This window comes from Moschus berezovskii, chromosome 25 (assembly GCF_049115385.1).
Source record: "Moschus berezovskii isolate FMDL1 chromosome 25, NW_MosBer_1.0, whole genome shotgun sequence".
In the NCBI taxonomy this organism is placed as follows: domain Eukaryota; kingdom Metazoa; phylum Chordata; class Mammalia; order Artiodactyla; family Moschidae; genus Moschus; species Moschus berezovskii.
In genome coordinates this window covers 6732833-6752750 of record NC_142484.1, presented here as the reverse complement: position 1 = coordinate 6752750, position 19918 = coordinate 6732833, and the positions used below count along the sequence as shown (strand labels likewise).

The 19918-nt window shown below is 60.8% G+C and overlaps 3 protein-coding genes across 5 annotated transcripts; 2 read left to right on the top strand and 1 right to left on the bottom strand.

Moving 5' to 3' along the window:
• Positions 1–403: 403 nt before the first annotated feature.
• Positions 404–6421, top strand: CNIH2 (cornichon family AMPA receptor auxiliary protein 2). 2 transcript variants are annotated; one of them, XM_055415476.2, is made up of 6 exons: positions 404–753; positions 4491–4559; positions 4990–5037; positions 5250–5362; positions 5463–5606; positions 5791–6421. In XM_055415476.2, the coding sequence occupies exons 1-6, from the start codon at positions 673–675 to the stop codon at positions 5816–5818; spliced, it is 483 nt and encodes a 160-aa protein (XP_055271451.1). In that variant the 5' UTR covers positions 404–672; the 3' UTR covers positions 5819–6421. The 2 variants fall into 2 exon arrangements, with proteins under 2 accessions (XP_055271451.1, XP_088688509.1); XM_088832383.1 differs by lacking the exon at positions 404–753 and adding an exon at positions 819–965.
• Positions 6422–6784: 363 nt separating this feature from the next.
• On the bottom strand, positions 6785–10806 carry YIF1A (Yip1 interacting factor homolog A, membrane trafficking protein). 2 transcript variants are annotated; one of them, XM_055415474.2, is made up of 8 exons: positions 10599–10804; positions 9720–9931; positions 9451–9555; positions 9236–9314; positions 7918–7975; positions 7592–7747; positions 7080–7173; positions 6785–6986 (listed from the first exon to the last, which is right to left on the bottom strand). In XM_055415474.2, the coding sequence occupies exons 1-8, from the start codon at positions 10627–10629 to the stop codon at positions 6840–6842; spliced, it is 882 nt and encodes a 293-aa protein (XP_055271449.1). In that variant the 5' UTR covers positions 10630–10804; the 3' UTR covers positions 6785–6839. The 2 variants fall into 2 exon arrangements, with proteins under 2 accessions (XP_055271449.1, XP_055271450.1); XM_055415475.2 differs by lacking the exon at positions 7592–7747 and having other exon boundaries at positions 10599–10806.
• Positions 10807–13138: 2332 nt separating this feature from the next.
• Positions 13139–18087, top strand: TMEM151A (transmembrane protein 151A). Its single transcript, XM_055414943.2, has 2 exons — positions 13139–13393; positions 15643–18087. Exons 1-2 carry the CDS (start codon positions 13319–13321, stop codon positions 16972–16974), a joined length of 1407 nt encoding a protein of 468 aa, XP_055270918.1. The 5' UTR covers positions 13139–13318; the 3' UTR covers positions 16975–18087.
• The last annotated feature ends 1831 nt before the right edge of the window (positions 18088–19918 follow it).

The following is a 19918-nucleotide window of genomic DNA, read 5'->3' as shown; positions in this document are numbered from 1 at the left end:
CCCGGCCTGCGTCCCCTAAAGCCGCCTGGCTCAGCCCCCTCTCCTGACTTGTTCTGGGTCCAAGCCAGGTGCGTCTGCCCCCTCGCACGGCCGGTGGACGGCCGGTGACAAGTGCTTTGCACTTCAGACCTCGGCCCAGCCTCCTGGCCGGTGTGTGACAGCAGTGTGTGTGCCCGTCTGAGCGGACCGAGTGTGGCTGCGGTGGGTTCGTTGTGTGGTTGTGGGGAGAGCGGGGTATGCCGGGCATGTGCGTCCACGCTTACGTGTCCCTGAGGTTGGGGCGGGGGTGGCGCCCAGGCCGGGCTGGCGGAGGGGCGCACGGAGACCCGGCCCCGCCCGCCCGAGGCTGCTCGCACGGCGGCCCCGCCCCCGGCTCCGCCCCGCCGGCTTCGCGGGCTGGCGAGCGAGGGAGCCGCGGGCGAGGGATCGCAGGATGAGCGATCGGGGCCCGGGCAGCCGGCAGCGGACGCGCCCCCCGAGCCCACCGGCCCGCGCCCCGCGTGCCCCACGGCCCCGCGGCCCCAAACCCGGCCGCGCTGCCCGCGCCCCCCGAGCCCGCGCCCGAGCCCTGCGGGCCATGCCCGGCCGGCCCTAAGCGCGGGCCGGGGGGGCGTCCCCTTGCGCCCGGGCCCCGCGCTGGCGCCCCCCGGGCCGCCGCCCGGCGCGGGGGCCATGGCGTTCACCTTCGCCGCGTTCTGCTACATGCTCACCCTGGTGCTGTGCGCCTCCCTCATCTTCTTTGTCATCTGGCACGTAAGGCCGGGCAGGGGCTGGGGGCGGGGTGGGGGCAGGGGGCGCAGGGAGTGGGAGGGGGACGGATGGACGGTCTCAGGGCCCGGAGAAACTTGGAGCCTTCTCTCCGCTATCGCCCATCAGGCGGCTGCTGTTCACCCCATGAACACCCCCCATCATCAGCTTCCTTTCCGGGGGGCCCCCCTTTCTCCGCCGCCCCCGCCTGTCTGTGGGTATGTCAGTGGGTCCCTGACCCCCCTCCCCTGCCCCATGCAGCCTTGGGGTGTGAGGCGAAATTCTGGTATTCTTGCTACTTTGCCTCCTCCTGTTTCCCGCCCCCCCCCAACCGTTTAGTCGCCCCCGTTATCCAACGGGCAGTTTGTCTGTCTGCTCTCCCCACCCCCTTTGTGGGTTTTTCCAGCCAGAGTGATGGAGCTGGTTGCTATGGCAACTGCATCTGTTTACAGGACCCACAGATCTCAGAGCCCATTAACCCTTTCTCATCCCACCCCAAGCCCCCACCCCCACCCGGGACCCTGCATCGATTGGCTGTAAGCAGCCCCAGAGATCTAACCAGCTCACCTTGGGTTTCCCTGCCCCCTCCTGTCTGGGCATCCCCCCACTAGGTTTTCTCCGCACTTCCAGCTTTCCTCCTCTTCCTGCCCCCACTTTCCCCTTTGTCTCCTGTCTCTCTGGGTCTGTCTCTCGCTCTGGCCTTGCCTCACACCTGGTTCTTCGAAATGTCTGTTTCTCATCCCTTGTGCTGATTGCCTTCCCTGAGAGAGGGTCCCTCTCCCCCACTCTCTGGGGCCTTCTCCTCCCCTGCCTGTCTCCCTTCCATCACTGCAGAACTGTCAGTCAGCCTCCAGCTTCTTTTTTGGGACCCCTGCCCCACTGTTTACCACCCTGTCTTCTCCTCTGTCCCCTGAGGTTTCGGCCACCACCCCATCCCCTCTGCACAGCCTGTGCATCTTGGCCCAGGCCCGCTCCACTCTGCATCCCCTGCTTGTACATCCAGCGCACACCTCCCTGGTCGTCGCTTTGTCCCCTGCCAGCCCTCTCTCTAGTCTGCCTTCTATCCTCTTCCTTCCAATTGCCTTACCAGCTTCTCTCTGGGATTCCACACTTCGCTCCCTTCTTTTCCTGGGACCTGCTGCCTGCCTGCTCCATGGTCCTCCCTGGCTCTTGACCCGTCTCTCCCTCGTCATCCCCTGCTGCCCCCCTGCTGCCTCTTTTACACCAGGATTCCATGGACTCTGACTGCGCCCCTCCCGTGTGAGGAGTGAGCCCCACAGGCACCCCCGCTGCCGCCCTCTCTCCGCCTGACTTAGCCTCTTTCTATGGGCCTCTCAGTTGCTTTTTCTTTCCTCTGCCCGCTTCTCTGTCTTTCTCTTCCTGCATCTCCCCTGGGTGCTTCTTGATCTCCCTGAGCCTTCTGTCTCATGCCAGGGCCTTGGACTATGCTGCGGGGTGGTGGCTGGAGTCCTGAGGACTGGAATGAGAGTCACAGGCTGGGCACACCAAGCTAACCAGCTCCTGGAAGAAAGGCTCCTGGAATTAAAGAAGCCCCTTTCTGGGCCTTTCCCCACCCAGAGGCCTCCCACAGCGTCTGTGGGGGTCCCTGTCTTCCTGGGGTCCTCAGCACACCTGTGTCCAAGCTCCTGAGAACCAGGCTCCGGGCGGCTTTGGGGAAGACTAGGATGAACAAGACTCAGGCTTTGCCCCTGTGGGGCTCCCAGGCTGGAAAAAAGGGCCCAAGCGTTCTCAAAAAATATTTATTGAGTACGTACTACATGTCAGGCACTGTGTTCGCTCAGCTGTTTAGCTGGGCAGTCAAAGCAAGTCTCTTGTCCTGGGTCCATTTCCTATTGGTAAAGTGGGCTTGTTGTATATGAGGCAGAGCGTATGTAAGTCCAGGCCAAGGCTTGCCAAGGGGTGTGCGGACGGGAGAGGAGGTGTGGTTCTCAATCCAAATTGGTAAGAGCTAGAACCTTCCAGGCAGGACCCCAGATCCCACCACAGACCCTGAGCCCAGGCCCCACTGGTCGCTAGGCAACCCTGGTGGTGAGTGACGCGTGTCTGCTGTCACCATGGGGGGTTGTTTGTTCCAGGGGGCTGAGTCAGTGCCAGGCAGCCTGGGGGGTGGGAGGCGCGACACCCGCTGCCTGCTGGTGGTGCCAGCTCTGGGGCAGACAGACGGCGCCCTTCCGCTCCCTGCTGGACCCCATTGCCGTGCCTAACCGGCAGGCGGCCACCCAGAGTTGGGGGGGAATTGGGGGGGCTGCTCCAGATGGCCCCAGCTCCCTCCAGGAAGCCCGTGTTCTCTCGCCTCGAGCCTTATGGGGTCTGGGATGCTTGGGGGTGGTGGGCCCGCTGCCTCATCCCGGGGCTGCTGCTGAGGGGAGGGGACCCCAGAAGGCTCCTCTGCCAGCCTTCCTCCAAGGCCAGCTCCCCTCAGGTCTGTCTCGTCATCCTCTGAAACACCTGCTCCCTCAACAGTTCCCATCCCAATGAAGACAGTGCCCACCACCAGATGCCCCAACACCCAAAGTTGCCTTGGGCCCCTCTGCCTCTACTTCACTGCCATTCAAGCCCTCCGGAGTCTGGCTTCTAAATAGCTCTGGAGCCCATCCACACCTCTGCATCCCCACTGCCCTCTCTTCACTCAAACTGCCATGCCCTGCCGACCCGCCCGAGCACCCAGCCTGTACCCCAAACATCCAAAAGTCCCCTGACTGATCTGGCTTGAGTGTAGTAAAGTGTTTACAGTTTTAACTTTGGAATCCAAGTGGTTTAGAATCCTGGCTTGCCATTAAATAGCTATGTGGCCTTAGACAAGTCATTTAATCTACCTCAGTTTCCTCATCTGCAAAATGAAAGTGATAATACAGCTCCTACATCATCAGGCTGTTGCAAGCATTAAATGAGTTATTGAACATAAAGCCTGTGGGCATAAAGGAAGCATCGTGTATGTCTTGGCGGGGACTGTTAGCGAGTATGTACTTCCTGCTCGTTCAGCTCTAGAACATCGACCTGACGGCCCCTGCTCTGCTGCTTTCTACCTCTCAATGACTCCCTTGTACGTTCGTGTTCAAATCCAAAGATCTGGTCCCGCCTTACAAGGCCCCACATCTGGCACTGCTGACCGCTCCAGCCCATCGTTCACCATTCCCACTCACCTTAGGCTTTCACTCCAGCCCCATAGAACCTACAGCTTCCTGAATGTTCCTTGTTCTTCCGACCCTCTGCCACTGTACCTGCTGTTCCCACTGCCCTTCCCCCGATTTGTTCACCAGACAAACACCTGCTCCGAGTCCAGCCTGAACTCTCCATCCCCACCCCATGCTGGATCAGGCACCCACCCCAGGTTCTGTACTCCGCAGCCCTGATCACCCTGGAATGCAGTTCACAGTTGTCCTTCTAAGCCTGGGGTTCCTCCCAGACAGGGACTGTGTCCCAGGCTTCTGGGGCCCAGTGTTCAGCACAGGGCCTGCAGACAAGACACTATCTCTTGGGATGTTTTGGATGGAGGTGTAGTAGACATGTTCTGAAATGGGCATCAGCACACTAGAATTCCATCCCAAACTGTTGTGTGACCTTGGGCCAGGCCCCACCCCTCTCTGGGCCTCAGCTTCTCTACCTTTGCAGCAAGCTTCATCTGGGTCGATCCCCATGTGTGAATCTCACACCAGAGAAGAATGGGTGGGAGGGCCATAAACTGTTGCCCCAACCCTGACGGGCACACGCCCCTCCCCCAGATCATAGCCTTTGACGAGCTGCGGACTGACTTCAAGAACCCCATCGACCAGGGCAACCCAGCGCGGGCAGTAAGTGATACATGTGCTGTGCCGAGGTGTGTCCGTCCGTCTGTCTTTCCATATGTCGCGGGTGGAGGGCGGCGGGGAGACGGGAAGACGGGGTGTGTGTGGGGAGCGGTGGCCGTGCCCCTTCCTCTTGTCTGTCCCCGCCCCCAGCAAACACCTGGCGCGGGCTCTGGGCTCGGGTTCCTCCTGGCGGGGCAGCAGTTGCCGGGCTCTGGGCCGTTGCCGTGGAGACGCGGGGTGAAGATCCCTCCATGGTGACGGTCGCTATGGGGACCGCGCGGCTGCTTCCCTGCCGCGCCGCCGAAAACGCCGCAGAGCCTGCTCTGGCGCCCCCTGGTGGCCACGTGCAGGGAGTCGGGGGCGTGGGAGTGCGGCGGGGCGCATCCAGTGCCCGCTCCTTCACGTTCACCGTTGCTCTTTTCCTCCCCTACAGCGCGAGCGTTTAAAAAATATCGAACGCATTTGCTGCCTACTGAGGAAGGTCAGTGTCAGGGCTAGGGGCGGGAGGCTCCTAGTCCAGCGCAGCCCCACTGTGACCCAGAGCCGGGCCTTCCTCCTCTGCGGTCTGTTTGATCCGCTCCCTAGAAGCCCTTTTAATCTCAGAGGTCATGGTGGGTGGGCACCTCCCAAGGGCCCTTGCAGCTTCGATCTGTCCTAGCCCCTGGCCGCTGACCTCTCACCCTCACTCCCCAGCTGGTGGTCCCAGAATACTCCATCCACGGCCTCTTCTGTCTGATGTTTCTGTGTGCAGCTGAGTGGGTGACCCTGGGCCTCAACATCCCGCTCCTCTTCTACCACCTCTGGAGGTGAGGGCAGCCGCCGCCTTGGGGAGGGTCAGATGGGGGAGCCGGCAGGATGTAGGTGGGAGCCTTGAGGGTGGGCACTCAGACCCCTCCCTCCCCCCAGGTACTTCCACCGCCCTGCAGATGGCTCTGAGGTCATGTATGATGCCGTCTCCATCATGAATGCTGACATCCTCAACTACTGCCAGAAGGAGTCCTGGTGCAAACTCGCCTTCTACCTGCTCTCCTTCTTCTATTACCTGTACAGGTGAGGCCCTGCCTGCTGCAGTCAGAAGTCGGGGAAGGGATGCACCAGGCACCATCCCTCCAATCCCAGGGATGGTTGGGCCCCAAGTTCCTGCCCTTTGCCCTTGATAACTGGGGTGCGACAGGGTTGGTGGCCGGTAGCTGGGCGCGCTCGTGATTTGGCTCACTGCTGTGTCTTCCCACAGTATGGTTTATACGTTGGTGAGTTTCTAAGGGGGAAGCCGGCCAGGGAGCGAGCCCAGAACGGACCGGACGCCTGTGCACCCCCAGCCCTGCCCCTGGGCCGCAGAGGCCTCAGCCCTGGGGAGGGAGGGGGCACTGGTGCCCCCAGCCTCCTCTCCACCCCCCAAACTGCTGCTGCGGGGACTTCCCGCCTTCAGAGCCCCCTCCCCTTGGACTAGGGCTGGGCAGAGCTCTCAACAGGGGCAGGAGCTCCTCTGCCAGCCTGTGGGCATGGCAGTCAGTCCTGGAAGGGGTGGGACCTCCGGCCTTGTCCGCTTCAGGGGGAATTTAGGCCCTGCCAAGGGGCAGGGCTTGACCCTGGAAGTTCTGGGCCGCCCCCTCCACCCCCTACCTTGAGGCTCCCCCTGCAGGTGGGGGGGTACCCACACCGGGAATGAGCAGGCTCAGCAGGGGGGCAGCCCCACCCCTAGTCTGCCCTCTCCCCTCCCCCAGGCTCTCTCTCCAGACCCCTTCCTGTCCCAACTTGCCCCAACCCCAGCCTACCCAGTCTCTTGGACCTATTTTCTATGTTGCCTGGAGGAGTACAGCACCCCCTCCCCGGCCATTTGTGACAAAATATGAATAAACTACTGCAAACACATGGGCCCCAGTTCTGCTCCTAAAAGACTTAAAAGAGGAGATGGGGGAAAGAGGGGGAAGCACCCCACTAGCCTACAGACCCCTCTAGGACCTCCTCAGACAGATCAGAGGCCTTCAAGTTCTCCTTAGCAGCTGCCTGCTTCCACCTCAGTTTCCCAGCCACGTATAAACAACAATTTCTGTTGAAACACTTCCATATGCCTTCCGAGGCAGTATCAAGGCCACCAACTCCAGGAAGACCTCCCTGGATCCCCCTCCTTGGAGAAAAGTGGTGGTCCCTGTCCCCTGGCCAATGCAAAGACCGAGAAGTGTTAGCAAATCACCCCCACAAGCCCCAGAAACAAGGGTCAAACAGAATCAAGGAAATCGAATCTTCAATGTATGGAAAAATCAGTGCCAGCGGGGATGGGGGTCACCGCACCAGGTGGAAAGTCAGCCAGTATATGATAAGGGGCTGAAAGGCTGCAGCTCCCAGTGTCAGGTAGAGCTGGAGATGTTGTCGGGGGGCTGGGCCCCCCATGCTGTCGGGTCCCAGGGCTGCTGTTCGCAAAGAGCGTACCTGGAAGAAAGGAGAGAGCTGAAGCTGGGCCGGGAGGAGGAAGCCTGTCTGCAGTTCCGACCCCAGGCAAAGAGGGGCCAGCCCCGGACTCACGATGAAGTACATGAGCGCGGACGAAGTCCAGGCCAGCGCCACGTAGTAGCCATCGCTGCCGAAGAGCAGGCCCGTGAGGACACTGAGGATCATCCTACAGGGGGCAGGGGCAGGAGGGAGGAAGAAAAGACTGGAGACCTCTGAGGGTCCAGGCCTGAGACTGCCCAAGAGCCCAGCCTAGACCCCGGCTACCATCACTGGGGCCCTTTACCCCCAATCTGCACCCCACCCCCTGCCAGGGACCTAGACTCAGAATGAACTGGGAAGGCCAGGACTCAGTCCTTGGACCTGGATCCAAGACCCGACCCCCTCACCACCCCGGCTCACACTTCTCCCCTGACCTCCTGAGCAACGCTACTGGGCTCCTGAGGAGGCTGCTGAAAACAGGCACTCCCTTTAGTAGAGAAGAGCTGGGTGGGCAGAGAGCATCCAGTCACAACTGGAGGCTACCACTGGGCAGGCCAGGAACCCTGGGCGGCAGGCGGCCTCCTGCTCGGCCCACAGGTGCTCACCCCACATATTTGTAGCCGCTGTAGGCCAGCAGGTGGAAGGTGCTCAGGTCGCTGCGCACGGTGGCCAGGTAGACACCCAGGAGCAGGGCCAGCACTTCCATCACAACCCACACCAGCGCCGTGCTTGCACACAGGCCCAGCACCTCTGGGGAGAACCTGTGGCCATGTTGGGGTAGGGTGAAGGGAGTCCCGAGCCCGCCGTCCTGAGGCAGGGGCGAGACTGGGGGCACGGACGGACTTGGGAGCTGGCACAGACTCCCCCAGGGAGGTGGGGAGAGGAGTCAGGAGTGGGGAAGTGGTGGGAATCAGGATGGGTTGGCACTGACCTTTTCTGAATGCCCAGTGCCATCCCAGCCAGCAGCACATAGGTGATGAAGGCCATTGCTGCCAAGAACCAGAGAGATGCCACCAGCCTGGTTTCCTCAACCAGAGCCCCCAAACCCCAACTCTAAGCATTCAGAGCCACTGACACCCCATACTTCCTACCCTGAATATCCCCACATGCTTCACCTCTACCCTCAGACCCCCAGTGCCCTGCTTGGGATGCCTTTTCCTGCTCAGCCTTCCTGTTGTGTAAGTGCTACCTGACCCTTCTCTCAGGACCAACAAGCCCTCTCCTATACTAGGAAACTCACCAAAGTTTCCTGCTGTGTCTCAGAAACTACCTCGTGTGCCAAAGTCACCTCTGCTATTTTCACAAAAGCTCAGATGGCAGCTGCCTTTTTCACAGCAATTTCAACTCATCAGTCCTGTCCTCTGCCCCCTGATAGCTCTAGAACTGATGTACCCACAAGAAGGCATAGTGTCTGGAGTCAGGAAACCAGCCCTACCACCTGTGAGCTGTGTGTCCTCAAAGACACTCAAACCTCTCTGAGCCTTGGCTTCAGTGTGTAAAACGGGAATGGCAGTGACTCCGAGAGGGAAATGGAATGAAGGAGGGAAGAGGAACTGTGGCTCTCCCAGGGCACCTGGGCTGTCTGGCTGCCCTTCCGAGAGCCGGCCGGGGCATACGCCCCTCCTCCAGCATGTCCACCAGGAGCCGGGCCTTGTGCAGGGCTTAGAACAGAAAGGAGTCAGACACGGAGTCTGCCAGCCACAGTGCAGCGTGGACGGCCTGACCCACGCCATGTGGACAGGTGGTTGTGGGAACCCAGAGGGAGTGCCCACGTCCTCAGAGGAGGGGATGCTGGAGCAGGCCTTGGAGGACAAGTAGTACAGTGATAACAGCTTATATTTACTGCACGCCTCCTGTGTGCCAAGTGCTGGCTGAGCACACACATCCCCTCACTGAATGTCCACCACAGAGCTCTGTGGTAGGAACTGTTTTGATTCCAGCTTCTTCAGAAGCATGAAAGGAGCCCCCTGAGGGTCCATAGCTGGAAGTCACAGAGCCAGGTCTAGACCTCAGGCTCCAGGCTGGGGAGGGACATGGTCCAGGTCAGGTGGCAGGGAGGTCGCAAAGGGGAGTATCCTGGGAGCACACCCAGGAAGCGGCTGGTCACCCCATTCTGTCTAGCTGGTGTCTAGGGACAAAAGGCCACACACAAGAGCCCGATGCTGAACCAACACATGAGCCTGTCTCTCCTCGTTGGTGCCTCAAGGCACAAATCCCCCCACATGCCCCAGCCCCGGTCAAAGACTCACTGGGGATATAGAGATCGGGGGCGTTGAGGTCTTGCCGTGGGGGCAGAGGCACATCACGACTGTACTGCACTTCCCAGTTCTGGAGGCGGCGGCAGCGGCCAGGTGAGGAGGCGCACACAAGAGAGCAAAGGAGGGGGCTGAGATCTTGGGGCCAGGCTCTGGGGCAGGAGGTGGGAGGCAAGGGGGCCCACCAGCTCCTCTGCTAGGCAGCTCACCTGGTGTGTGTAGGGGAAGACCAGCAGCCCTAGCTTCTTGGCCACATAGGCTGTGTCCACAGCGAAAAAATACTTGAGTTTGTTCACGGACACAAAACGGTGCAGCTAGGAGGGGAGAGAGGAGGCTGTGGATGAGCTGCACCCAGAACCTCAGGGTGTTTCTCTGTCTGCTCCTTCCCTGAGGGCAGCTGTGTGGATTAGGTGGGATTCCATGATGCCCCAGCCCTGGCCAGAAATCCTGCCACCCTTGCCCTGGGGGTGGGCCACACCTCCTTGTTCATCATGTCCTTCCCATGGGATGCGATGGAGCTGCCATAGGCCATAGCCATGTTGGCCATTGGGTCCCCAAGCAAGTGGTTGACATTGAAGGCCACGTCGGCTCCTGGGGCTGGGTAGCCCCCCGGCTGGCTGGAGTAACCACCGCTTGTGTCATCGAAGAGGGGAGGGGGATCCGGAGCTGCCCGGGCCCTGTGCTTGGAGCCTGTGGGTTTGCAGGTGACAGGAATACCAAGCATAAGCCCAAACCACCGCCCCTTCCCCAGGCTGGACAGCCCTGTATGGGTCTTGGGAGCACCAAGCAATCAGTAAGGGACACTAGCTGGATGAGGAGTAAGAACTGTCAGGAGGAATTCTTTCCGGAGGTGCTAAATGTGGGTAAAGAAAGAACTGAGGCAGCCCCTGGAAGTGGTTGCCCGCCTGAAGGTTCCTGGGGGCCTCCTGAAGGGAACTGATCTCTGAACTGAATCTTGGAGACTGAATTTGCTCGGTGAAGACAACTGGGAGGATATCCCCGCATTGAACAAGGGTGGGAAAGGCGACGGCTGGGTAACGTGGAGGCCCTAGGCACTGGTGAGGAACCCTACCAGGGTCATGGCCGGGAAGGGAAGTTTGGGAGGCAGACCCCATTCATGCCCGAGTCGGACACGGGAGATTCCAGCAGTGCTATCACCGCCCGATCTGATCTCGGGTTTGGGCAGAGTGCGAAGTCCGGAACGCGTGGCCGAGCCTCACGGGGCAGGAATCCGAATGACATCCGCCGCCCTGGGTAGCAGTCACGGCTGCCCCTCTCCCTCAGGGTGAGCGGGCCGCGCCGCCGACCGACCTCGAGCGGGTCGGCCCGCGCCCCGCCCGCCCCGCGCCCCACGCACCGTGGGCTCCGTAGCCCGAGTGATAAGCCATGGCCCTGATGCTCGCTCTCTCCGAGGGCCCGCTGAGTCGCCTCGTGGTACGAATACTAGCGAGGCAGCTGCTCCGTTCCTTGGGCACCGATCGAGGTTACCGAGAAGCCCGACACGTCCCCGAACTGTCCGACGACAGCAGCCATGTCGGCGGCGTCATCCTCGGCCGCCTGCCATTGGCTCCTCCGCAGCGCTGACTCGCCCCTCCCCTCTCCCAATTGGCTGCTGGCGCACCCTCACCAAAGCGGATTCGGCAGTAATCTACTTCCGGGAGGAGGGATAGGCGGAGCTATTGGAGCCTCTCTCGAATTGGATAGTGGGTTTGTTAGTTCGAGGCGGAGCAGCCAATAGATGGGCTAAAGTTATAATTCTTTCCGCGCCTGCGCAGTGGGGCAGTTGACGCTCGGCCTGCCACGACTACAACAGGCTGAGGCTGGAGTTCGGGAAGGAAGTTTCACTCGCGAGACGTACTCCAAGAGGGACTGGGACGGTGGAACTGTGATCAAGCCCTGTCCCTCGGGCTTTTGCCTCTCCTTCTCAGTGTTAACTTTCCTTCTGCGTCCTCCATTCTGCTCCCAGTACTGGCGCCGAGTTCGGGAGAGGTGGCGGTGAGGGGTGCACGGGGAGTTGCTGTTGGTAGGAACTTGGGCTGAGCAGTGACCGCAGGGCCTAGCGAGCTCCGGGATTCTGACTCCTCCTCCCGCCTCCCACCCGTCCTTTCCGCGCGGGTGCTGTCCGTCGTCTGGTGCTGAAATTCCCTACCGCCACTGCTGCCATCCTGCAGACCCCAGGGGCCTGGTGCTGGGAGGGCCCGGGTTCTACACACACACACGCACATACACACACACGGGTAGACACACGCACACACACCACACACATAATTACACCGGCCTGGGTTGTTGACACACACACACATACACACACACACCCATTGCACCTATCGAAAACCGAGGTCCGGGTCTGAAGTCCTAGAAATTGGGTGGTAATAGTTGGAATAGGATCCTACACTAGGCTTGTGCCATCAACTCTCCCGTGGTCCAGAAGATGTCAGTGGAGGTGTGCTGGTTCGTCTCCAGAAGCTGCAGATGAAACTCCTGAGTCATTCTCACCCCTGCAGTCATCTCGAAGTGAGACCCCCAAGCTTCACTCATAACCTCAGGGACTCCTTTCTCTCATTCCCAACTTTCCTGAAGACAGTCTTCAGGGGTCTCCCTTCTCACAGACTTCCAGCCACTACTTCTCCAAAGCAAGATCAGGTCATTTTGACCTGCCTCTAGTTAGCTACCCAGTGTCCAGGTACACCAGGTGACCTTCCTGCTCTCCAAACTCAGTCCACGTGGTCCAATCACAGTGCCTTTGCCCAGAAGTCCCCTCCACCTGGGATGTCCTTACCCTTCACATCCACCTGTCCCAAACCTAATTTATCCTTTAAGAGTCAGTTCAACTTGTGTCTCTCAGAGAGACAAAGTGAAAGAGTCCTGACCTGGCTTGGAATGGATGCTGGAGGCCAGGCTCCAGGCTCCCTCTGGCTGCAGTAGTTTGCCCTGGATGTAAATTCCATGAGAATAGGACCTGTGTCATTCTCCACTTCTACACCTGTCTTCACAATGCTTATGAATATTTCACAGTACTTGCATATAGAAGACACCAATAAACGTGCAACCAATAAATAAAAAAATAAATGGATGAAATTCTGATTCAGTCCTTTCCTCTCTACCACTTCAGTTACTTCATCTTTAAATGTGTAGGGGTGTTGAACAGAATGATCTTCGAGTTGCTGTTTGGGAAAAAAAAAAATCACAAAACAAAATCCACCTAGCATTGCAGCTCCCTATGTCCTACCCACTGACTGTCTACCTTGGGGCCTAGGCTCTGACTCAAGATCAGATGTGAAGGTCTGAGGCCCCTGAGGGTCAGGGAGCCGCACTGGGGCCACCAGTACCTGGGAGGGGGGTCCTCTCGTGCAGGACCGATCCCACGCCCCTGTTCCGCATGATGAATGTGCCTTGAATCCAACACCTTCCTGTGGCCCTTTCATAGGTGAGAAAACTGAGGTTGGGGTGGAGGGTGCCAACTCAAGGTCACAAAGCCTAGGGCCCGGGTGTCCTGGCCTCCTGCTTGCTTACTTCAAGTAGAGCCCAGCGCCTCTGTCCAGCTAATGAGGTTCACCACAGCATTCAAGTCTGTAACTGCCCCTTGTACCATCGCCACAAGCGAGGCTTCAGAGATGGGGCTGGGTGGACTTAGATCTGGGCCTACTCCCCAGAGATAGGACCCCGCGGGCACCCACCCACCCACCCTCGAGATTCTATTTACAGCGGGGGTAACTCAGGCCCCAGAAAGCAAGGACTCGTCCAAGGTCGCAAGCGCGAGCGCGGAAGGAGGAGAACCCAGGCGTCCGTCCGCCCAGCCTGGGCTTCTCGGGGGCGGGGGCAGTGCCCGCGGTGCCAGGCGCTGCCGGCGGCGCCGTGGGTGCCGTGGGGGCGGGGTCAGCGGAGGGCGGGGCGCCGGGCACCGCGGCCGCCAACGCCGCCGCCACTGCCACCGCCGCCGCGGCGCTCGAGCTCCGCGCACTCCCTCCGCGGCCGCTGAGCCGAGCGGACGCCCTCCGGGGCCACGCCGCAGCCCTCCGCGCTCCCCCCTATCATGCCCCGGGCCCGGGCGGGGGCCGCCCAAGCAGCCAGGACACCATGCCCGAGGACGGCGGTGGCGACAGCGGGGACGTGCCCGAGCTCATCCCAGACGGCGAGCCGCTGCGGGAGGAGGTACCGGCGCCGGGTGATGGGGGGCCGGAGCTGGGGCTGCAGAGGGGAGAGGGCGACAAGAGCCGGGGCTACCGGCAAAGCAGGGGCTGCGGAGCGAAGTCCGGAACCCCTATGATCAATGACGTCATTAGGGTAACCTGCATCCTGCGAGGAGTCTCCGGGCCTAGGGGCCCGCGTGGAGGTCGGGGTGGGGCGGCTGGGAAGGGATGTGTGGAACAACTCCTGTCTCCGACGCCCCTTCATTCGGCCTCGCCCTCCTGTGACGTCAGCACCGGGCCCCTGCGCGTCCCCATTCTGCAGCGCTGCCCCTCTTCCCCAGAGCCCCCGGGTCAGGGCCCCCGGCCCGGCCCCCCGCCGTTCATGAGGTGCCCGGGCGGAGCCTGCAATGCAGCAGCAGTAGCAGGGACTTGGGGGGCGGGGAGCAGAGGGAGGAGGGGAGAAGAAGGGAGGTGGCCTCCGGGTACCCCTTCTCCCTTTCCCAGAGGTGAGGATCCAGGGCCCAATCTGCTGTTTGGGACCCTCAGAATGGCCCCTCCTCAGTCCTAAGGAGGAAGAGGATCTGCAGGGGTGTGGGGCCCAGTGTGGGGTGTCGGGGTGATAGGCGGTGAGTGGATCTATGTGTGTGTTTGGGTGAATGTAGGATGCTTGTGGGTGTGTGGATGTCAATGGGTGCTCCCTATACCTTGAATGGGACATATGTGCCCTATAGTCAGGTGAGGGACTGGGGGGCCCCATGGCTTGGGTGAAGTGCTAATGAGTGAGTGCGTGTGAGTGCAGCCCTGTTGTGGGTGGGTCTCTCCGAGTAGAGTCTGTAGGGTGTGGGTGTCAGATTGCAGTAGGGGTAGGGATGGGGGATGTGCACTGTGATAGGTAAGATGTATCCCTGGGTTTCAGTGAGTGTGTAACATGTATGTGCCTCTGTGTGTCCTGTGGTGGGTGGGCCCGGTGGGGGGGCAAGTGCACACACACACCTTGGCACCATGTCACCATGGGGAAGGGGGTTGTACCCTGGGCACTAGTGAGGGGCTGGTGTGTGTCGGATAAACAGGCAGCGATCACATTCCTGGTGGGTGGATTCTTCGATGAACTTGGGGTGGGGTGGGGTGAATCCTGGGGGTGGATGAGGGTACGTGCACCTGACTGCCTCTGCGGGTCGGGGGAGTGGTATCACACCTGTGGTGGGCTGGGGACAGTTCCTCTCCTCTTGGGTCTCTCGGGGCCTGCTGGGACTGTGGTGGATACGGTGACCCCTTAACCCCACCTATGCTGTTTCCTGCAGACCGTCTCTTCCTTCTTCCCCTTTTCACCCTTTCTCTCCTCCCTCTTTTTCTCTCCTTGGGCATCTGGGGATAAAGTGGGGGCCAGGCTGGAAGCTCTGCCAGGGAGGTATGCCCGAGTCCCTGGGCCAGGGACTGGTCCCTGATGCCCAGCAGCTGTGTCCCGCCCCCTCCCTTAGCGCAGATGGGGAGAGGAGGACGGTGCTCCATCTGCTCCCCTCCCTCCAGACTCACACCTCTCTCTCTCTTCCTCTCTCTCATTTACTTAAAAGCCTCTCCCAAGTCTTCTGCCATCCCTAGTTAGACCAATGGACCAGAGAGATTGCAGGGTAATGGTAATAATATTTATTCCATTGGCCAGACCCTATGCTAAGATCTTCACACACAGGATCTCCTTGACTCGTCACAACCACAGTTGACTGTAAACAACCCCAATTTACAGATGAGGAAACTGAGGTTCAAAGAGGAAGAGGGGACTAGCCAAGTCATATAGTCAGTGATGGAGCCAGCACCCAATCCTGGGCACCTAAGGCCACCCCTGGGCTCTTCACCCCTAGGACCTCCTGCCACCCTGGCTCCCCACACCCCCAGGTCCAGGAATCAGTGCCCAGAGAGGGCAGGGATATGGCTGCAATCACACAGCAAATCGGGAGTAAAGTCAGGACCAGAAAGCAGTTTTCTCAACAGCCAGTTGCTGGGGGGCTGGGGTATCCTTCCCTCTTGTGGCAGAGATGAATCTGTTTTCTCCTACATGCCCCGACTGAGAGGGGACAGGGCACGGCGGAGGCCAGGCTCAGGGCACATAGTTGGAGTCCTGCAGCTCTACTGGGAGTTGGCTAGAGGGGTGAGGCCAGGAGCGAGTTCCTCCATCCCGCAGAGCCTCGGTTTCCTCCTCTGGAAAGTGGTGAGCGAAGCCCCGACCCCTGGAGGCCCGGGCTGACCCGGGCCTGCCTCTCTCTGCCCCTTCTGCAGCAGCGGCCCCTGAAGCAGTCCCTGGGAAGCTCTCTGTGCCGCGAGTCGCACTGGAAGTGCCTGCTTCTCACCCTGCTCATCCACGCCTGCGGCGCCGTGGTGGCCTGGTGTCGCCTGGCCACGGTGCCCCGGCTGGTCCTGGGGCCGGAGGCCGCCCTGGCCCGCGGAGGCGGGGGGCCGCCGCCCACCTACCCGGCCAGCCCCTGCTCCGACGGCTACCTGTACATCCCCCTGGCCTTCGTCTCCCTCCTCTACCTCCTCTACCTGGCCGAGTGCTGGCACTGTCACGTGCGGTCCTGCCAGGCGCCGCGCACCGACGCCAACACCGTGCTTGCCCTGATCCGCCGGCTGCAGCAGGCGCCGCCCTGCGTCTGGTGGAAGGCCACCAGCTACCACTACGTGCGGCGCACCCGCCAGATCACCCGCTACCGCAACGGCGACGCCTACACCACCACGCAGGTCTACCACGAGAGGGCCGACAGCCGCACGGCGCGGGGCGAGTTCGACTACTCGGCGCACGGCGTCCGCGACGTGTCCAAGGAGCTCGTGGGCCTGGCCGAGCACGCGGCCACGCGGCTGCGCTTCACCAAGTGCTTCAGCTTCGGCAGCGCCGAGGCCGAGGCCTCGTACCTCACCCAGCGCGCCCGCTTCTTCAGCGCCAACGAGGGCCTGGACGACTACCTGGAGGCCCGCGAGGGCATGCACCTGAAGGACGTGGACTTCCGCGAGTCCCTCATGGTGTTCGCCGACCCGCGCAGCCCGCCCTGGTACGCGCGCGCCTGGGTCTTCTGGCTGGTGTCGGCGGCCACGCTGTCCTGGCCGCTGCGCGTGGTGGCGGCCTACGGCACGGCCCACGTCCACTACCAGGTGGAGAAGCTCTTCGGCGCCAGCTCGCCCCCGCCCGGCGCCATGCCCAGCGGGCCCCCGCTCTCCCGGGTGGCCACGGTGGACTTCACCGAGCTCGAGTGGCACATCTGCTCCAACCGGCAGCTGGTGCCCAGCTACTCGGAGGCCGTGGTCATGGGCGCCGGCTCGGGCGCCTACCTCCGGGGCTGCCAGCGCTGCCGCCGCTCCGTCAGCAGCAACTCGCTGCCGCCCGCCCGGCCCAGCGGGCCCCGCCTGCCTTTCAGCCGCAGCCGCCTCTCGCTGGGAGCCGGGGGTCGGGCCACCCCGGGGGTCTTCCGAAGCCTGAGCGGGGGGCCGCTGGGGCGCCGCGGCGAGGACACAGAGCCCCTGGAAAGCCCGCCGTGCTATGAGGACGCCCTGTACTTTCCGGTGCTCATCGTCCACGGTGACAGCGGCTGCCAGGGGGACGGGCAGGGTGCTCTCTGAGACCCACATGGCCCCCAGACTGGCCCTCTCCCCACCATTCCACCCCAGGGGCTTCCATGCCTGAGTGATTGCTGTCCAAACCGGGAGGGAAAACAGACCAGCACATGAGGGGTGGGGGTGGGGGTGGAGCCCTTAGACAGGCTAACCCTGCAATGGTGACCCCTGGTCATCTGGGGGGCGAACGGACAGCCCCGCAGTTGAGTCTAGAAACTGTCCCAGCATGGCTCCCCTCCACCGCCACCACCACCACCATGTCCCACCCCCTGTGATGGCAGGTGATCTAGCTCGGGGGGCCTCCCAGGCTGGGCAGGAAAAGAAGTTTCCAGAAAACCTGGGCTGGAGGAGGAGTCCTGGGGACAGCAGTTGCCCAATGCAGAGGGCTGGCTGCCTGTGGACCCTTCCCGGCACGGTGGAGGCCACGTTGGGGGCCCTCAAGCAACCCAGAAGCACAAATTGGTGGTTTGGGGCCACGCCCAGCTGGGCTGGCATCCACGAACCTGGAGAGTTGGCTATGGCAGCACCACGGCCTCGGCCCAGCTCCCCTCCTAGGGTCCCTGTCCTTTTCCCCTTCCAGGCCTCTGCTCAGGGCCAGCCCCTGATCAGACCCTGAAGCGCGGCTCCTCTACTGGGAGCCTGGTTCTTGGAGCACAACCCTGTCCCATTCACCCCACCCCACTGTTTTCCCTGGTGCACCCTTCCCCCACACCCAGTCGCCCCTATAACCCGGGGTTCCTTCTCAGGGCCCCACCTCGAGCCCACCTTCCCTAGTCTCTGCTCCTGGCCCCTGACGTCCGTGTCCACCTCTCAGCCACGCACATACCTCTCATCGCCCCCTGACTTCTCTGCTTTTCGCCTTCCTGATGACCCACGGGGCTCAGGGCCGCAGGGCATCCGAGGGGCCTCAGCCCTGGCCACAGCCTCTTGGACGATGCCCTTGCTCTGCCAAGGAGGCCCCTGCTTCCTCCATCACTGGGGCCTGGCCCAGGGGACACCGTCCCTCCCACAGGGAGGTGAGAGTAGTCCCTTCCCTTCCAACTGGGGCTTCCACCCCCTCTCAGGAGCCGGTGGGGGAGGGAGAAGGCAGAGAAGATGCAGATAAAATAAAAGGTATGAAATGGAAGGTCTTCTCTCATGCATTTCTGGGTGGTGGATTCAAGGCCACCACAACAAACAGTGGGCTAGGCAGGGTCTGGGGGGGGCGGTGGTGTGCCAAGGGTGGTGGTGGCTGCATCACCCCCAGGAGAGGGTGAGCTCCCCGCCGGGGCTGGGGCCTCTGAGATCGGGTTTGAGTTGCTCTGAGTAGCTGACTCCAATCTACTGGCATCTGGGTCATTTCCAAGGGACTATCCAAGTGGCCCCTCTTCCAGCCCAGCAGGGGTTTCCATTCTGCCGCTGGATGTGCTGAAGACTAAGGGAGTGGTGCTGTGCTTAGTCTCTCAGTCGTGTCCGACTCTTTGTGACCCCATGGACTGTAGCCCACCAGGCTCCTCTGTCCATGGGATTCTCCAGGCAAGAATACTGCAGTGGGTTGCCATACCCTCCTTCAGGGGATCTTCCCAACTCAGGGATTGAACCGCATCTCTTATGTCTCTTGCATTGGCAGGCAGCTTCTTTACCACTAGTGCCACCTGGGAAGCCCAAGGGAGGGGTGACTGGTCCTCAAAGTGGGAAAAGAGAGGTATGGCCTGTGGCACAAACTCAGTTCCCCTGATGGCTGTTGGTGTCATGGGTCTGGGGGAATGGGCATTGAGCAGGTCAGAGGACACAAAGCTGGAAACAGCCAGCCCCAGATCAAGGCGTGGAGTCCAAGGACAGAGCTGGTAAAGGAAGGACCTCCCTCCCTCCCTCCCTAGGGAGGTCTTTAAAGTGACATCTCTCTGTACAACTGTGCAGGATGTTTGCTGGGCAAGGGGCACGTGTGCTTGGAATCCCACCTCTGCGCCACTCCTCAAGCCCTGGAAGCTGCATCCACCTGGATAAAGGGGGTGCATCCACAGTCAGTCACGCCTGACTCTTTTGCAACCCCTTGGACTGTAGCCAACCAGGCTTTTCTGTCCACAGGATTTCCCAGGCAAGAATACTGGAGTGGGTTGCCATTTCCTCCTCCAGGGCATCTTCCCCACCCAGGGATCCAACCCATGTCTCCTGCATCTCCTGGATTGGCAGGTGGATTCTTTATCACTGAACCACCTGGGAAGCCCAGATAAAGGACAGCCTTTTCTAGTCCATGCAAAGGCACCATGAGAGTGCTAAAGGTGGGTGGGTTTCTTCCAGGCAGAGATGGGTGGAGGGTGTTCTGGACAGTGGGAGCTACCCACACAAAGGCTTGGGTGCCAGGCATGAAGTAGGGGTCAAAGCAGAGCTGTGGAAGAGGTGACTGAAGCCTTCAACATCAATGCCAAGAATTTGCCGGTAAACAGGGGCGGCCATGGAAAGTGGTTGAGCAGGAAGTGATAAGTTCAGTGCTGCACGTTAGATTTTTAGCAAAAGTCCAGCTGCCTGCTGTTCACCTGGGGAGGGTGAAGCTAGAGACCAGAGCTTTCCACGTACATCAGCCCACTGCCTCGCAAGGAATGAAGTCCATCCTTTGTTCAGAAGCAACTTAGATGGAAAATTCCGCAGTCCCCAAACATTCAAGGAGGCTGCAGCAGGTTGGGGGCCAACGTGTAGCCCCAGCTCCCCCACATGGGAAGACCCCTCTTCCATTGTCCTGCTCTAACACATCAGCCACCAACCACCAGCCCACCAGTCACTATCCATTCTCCTCCCCTCCTCAACACCAGAACCCCAGTTTTACCTTACATGGCGATGAGCTCAGCAAAAAGGCAACATTTCCAGCCTCCCTTGCACATATGGTGTGGCTGTGTGACTTAATTTTAGGATATGTATGAGATATAAGGAGAAGGTCTTGGAAGGAATTTCTAAAAATGTTCCTCGAAATGGA

Bases quoted from the DNA above. Each gene is read 5' to 3' on its own strand.
- CNIH2 (XM_088832383.1), top strand. From the start codon at position 819: ATGGACGGTCTCAGGGCCCGGAGAAACTTGGAGCCTTCTCTCCGCTAT. The intron at 5,038-5,249 runs GTCAGTGTCAGG...CTCACTCCCCAG, and splicing joins TTTGCTGCCTACTGAGGAAG to CTGGTGGTCCCAGAATACTC. The intron at 5,607-5,790 runs GTGAGGCCCTGC...GTCTTCCCACAG, and splicing joins TTCTTCTATTACCTGTACAG to TATGGTTTATACGTTGGTGA.
- YIF1A (XM_055415474.2), bottom strand. From the start codon at position 10,629: ATGGCTTATCACTCGGGCTACGGAGCCCACG. The intron at 7,976-9,235 runs GTGAGTCTTTGA...GGTTCTTGGCAG, and splicing joins CCCCGATCTCTATATCCCCA to CAATGGCCTTCATCACCTAT. The intron at 7,748-7,917 runs GTCAGTGCCAAC...ACATGGCCACAG, and splicing joins GCACTGGGCATTCAGAAAAG to GTTCTCCCCAGAGGTGCTGG.
- TMEM151A (XM_055414943.2), top strand. From the start codon at position 13,319: ATGCCCGAGGACGGCGGTGGCGACAGCGGGGACGTGCCCGAGCTCATC. The intron at 13,394-15,642 runs GTACCGGCGCCG...CCCCTTCTGCAG, and splicing joins GCGAGCCGCTGCGGGAGGAG to CAGCGGCCCCTGAAGCAGTC.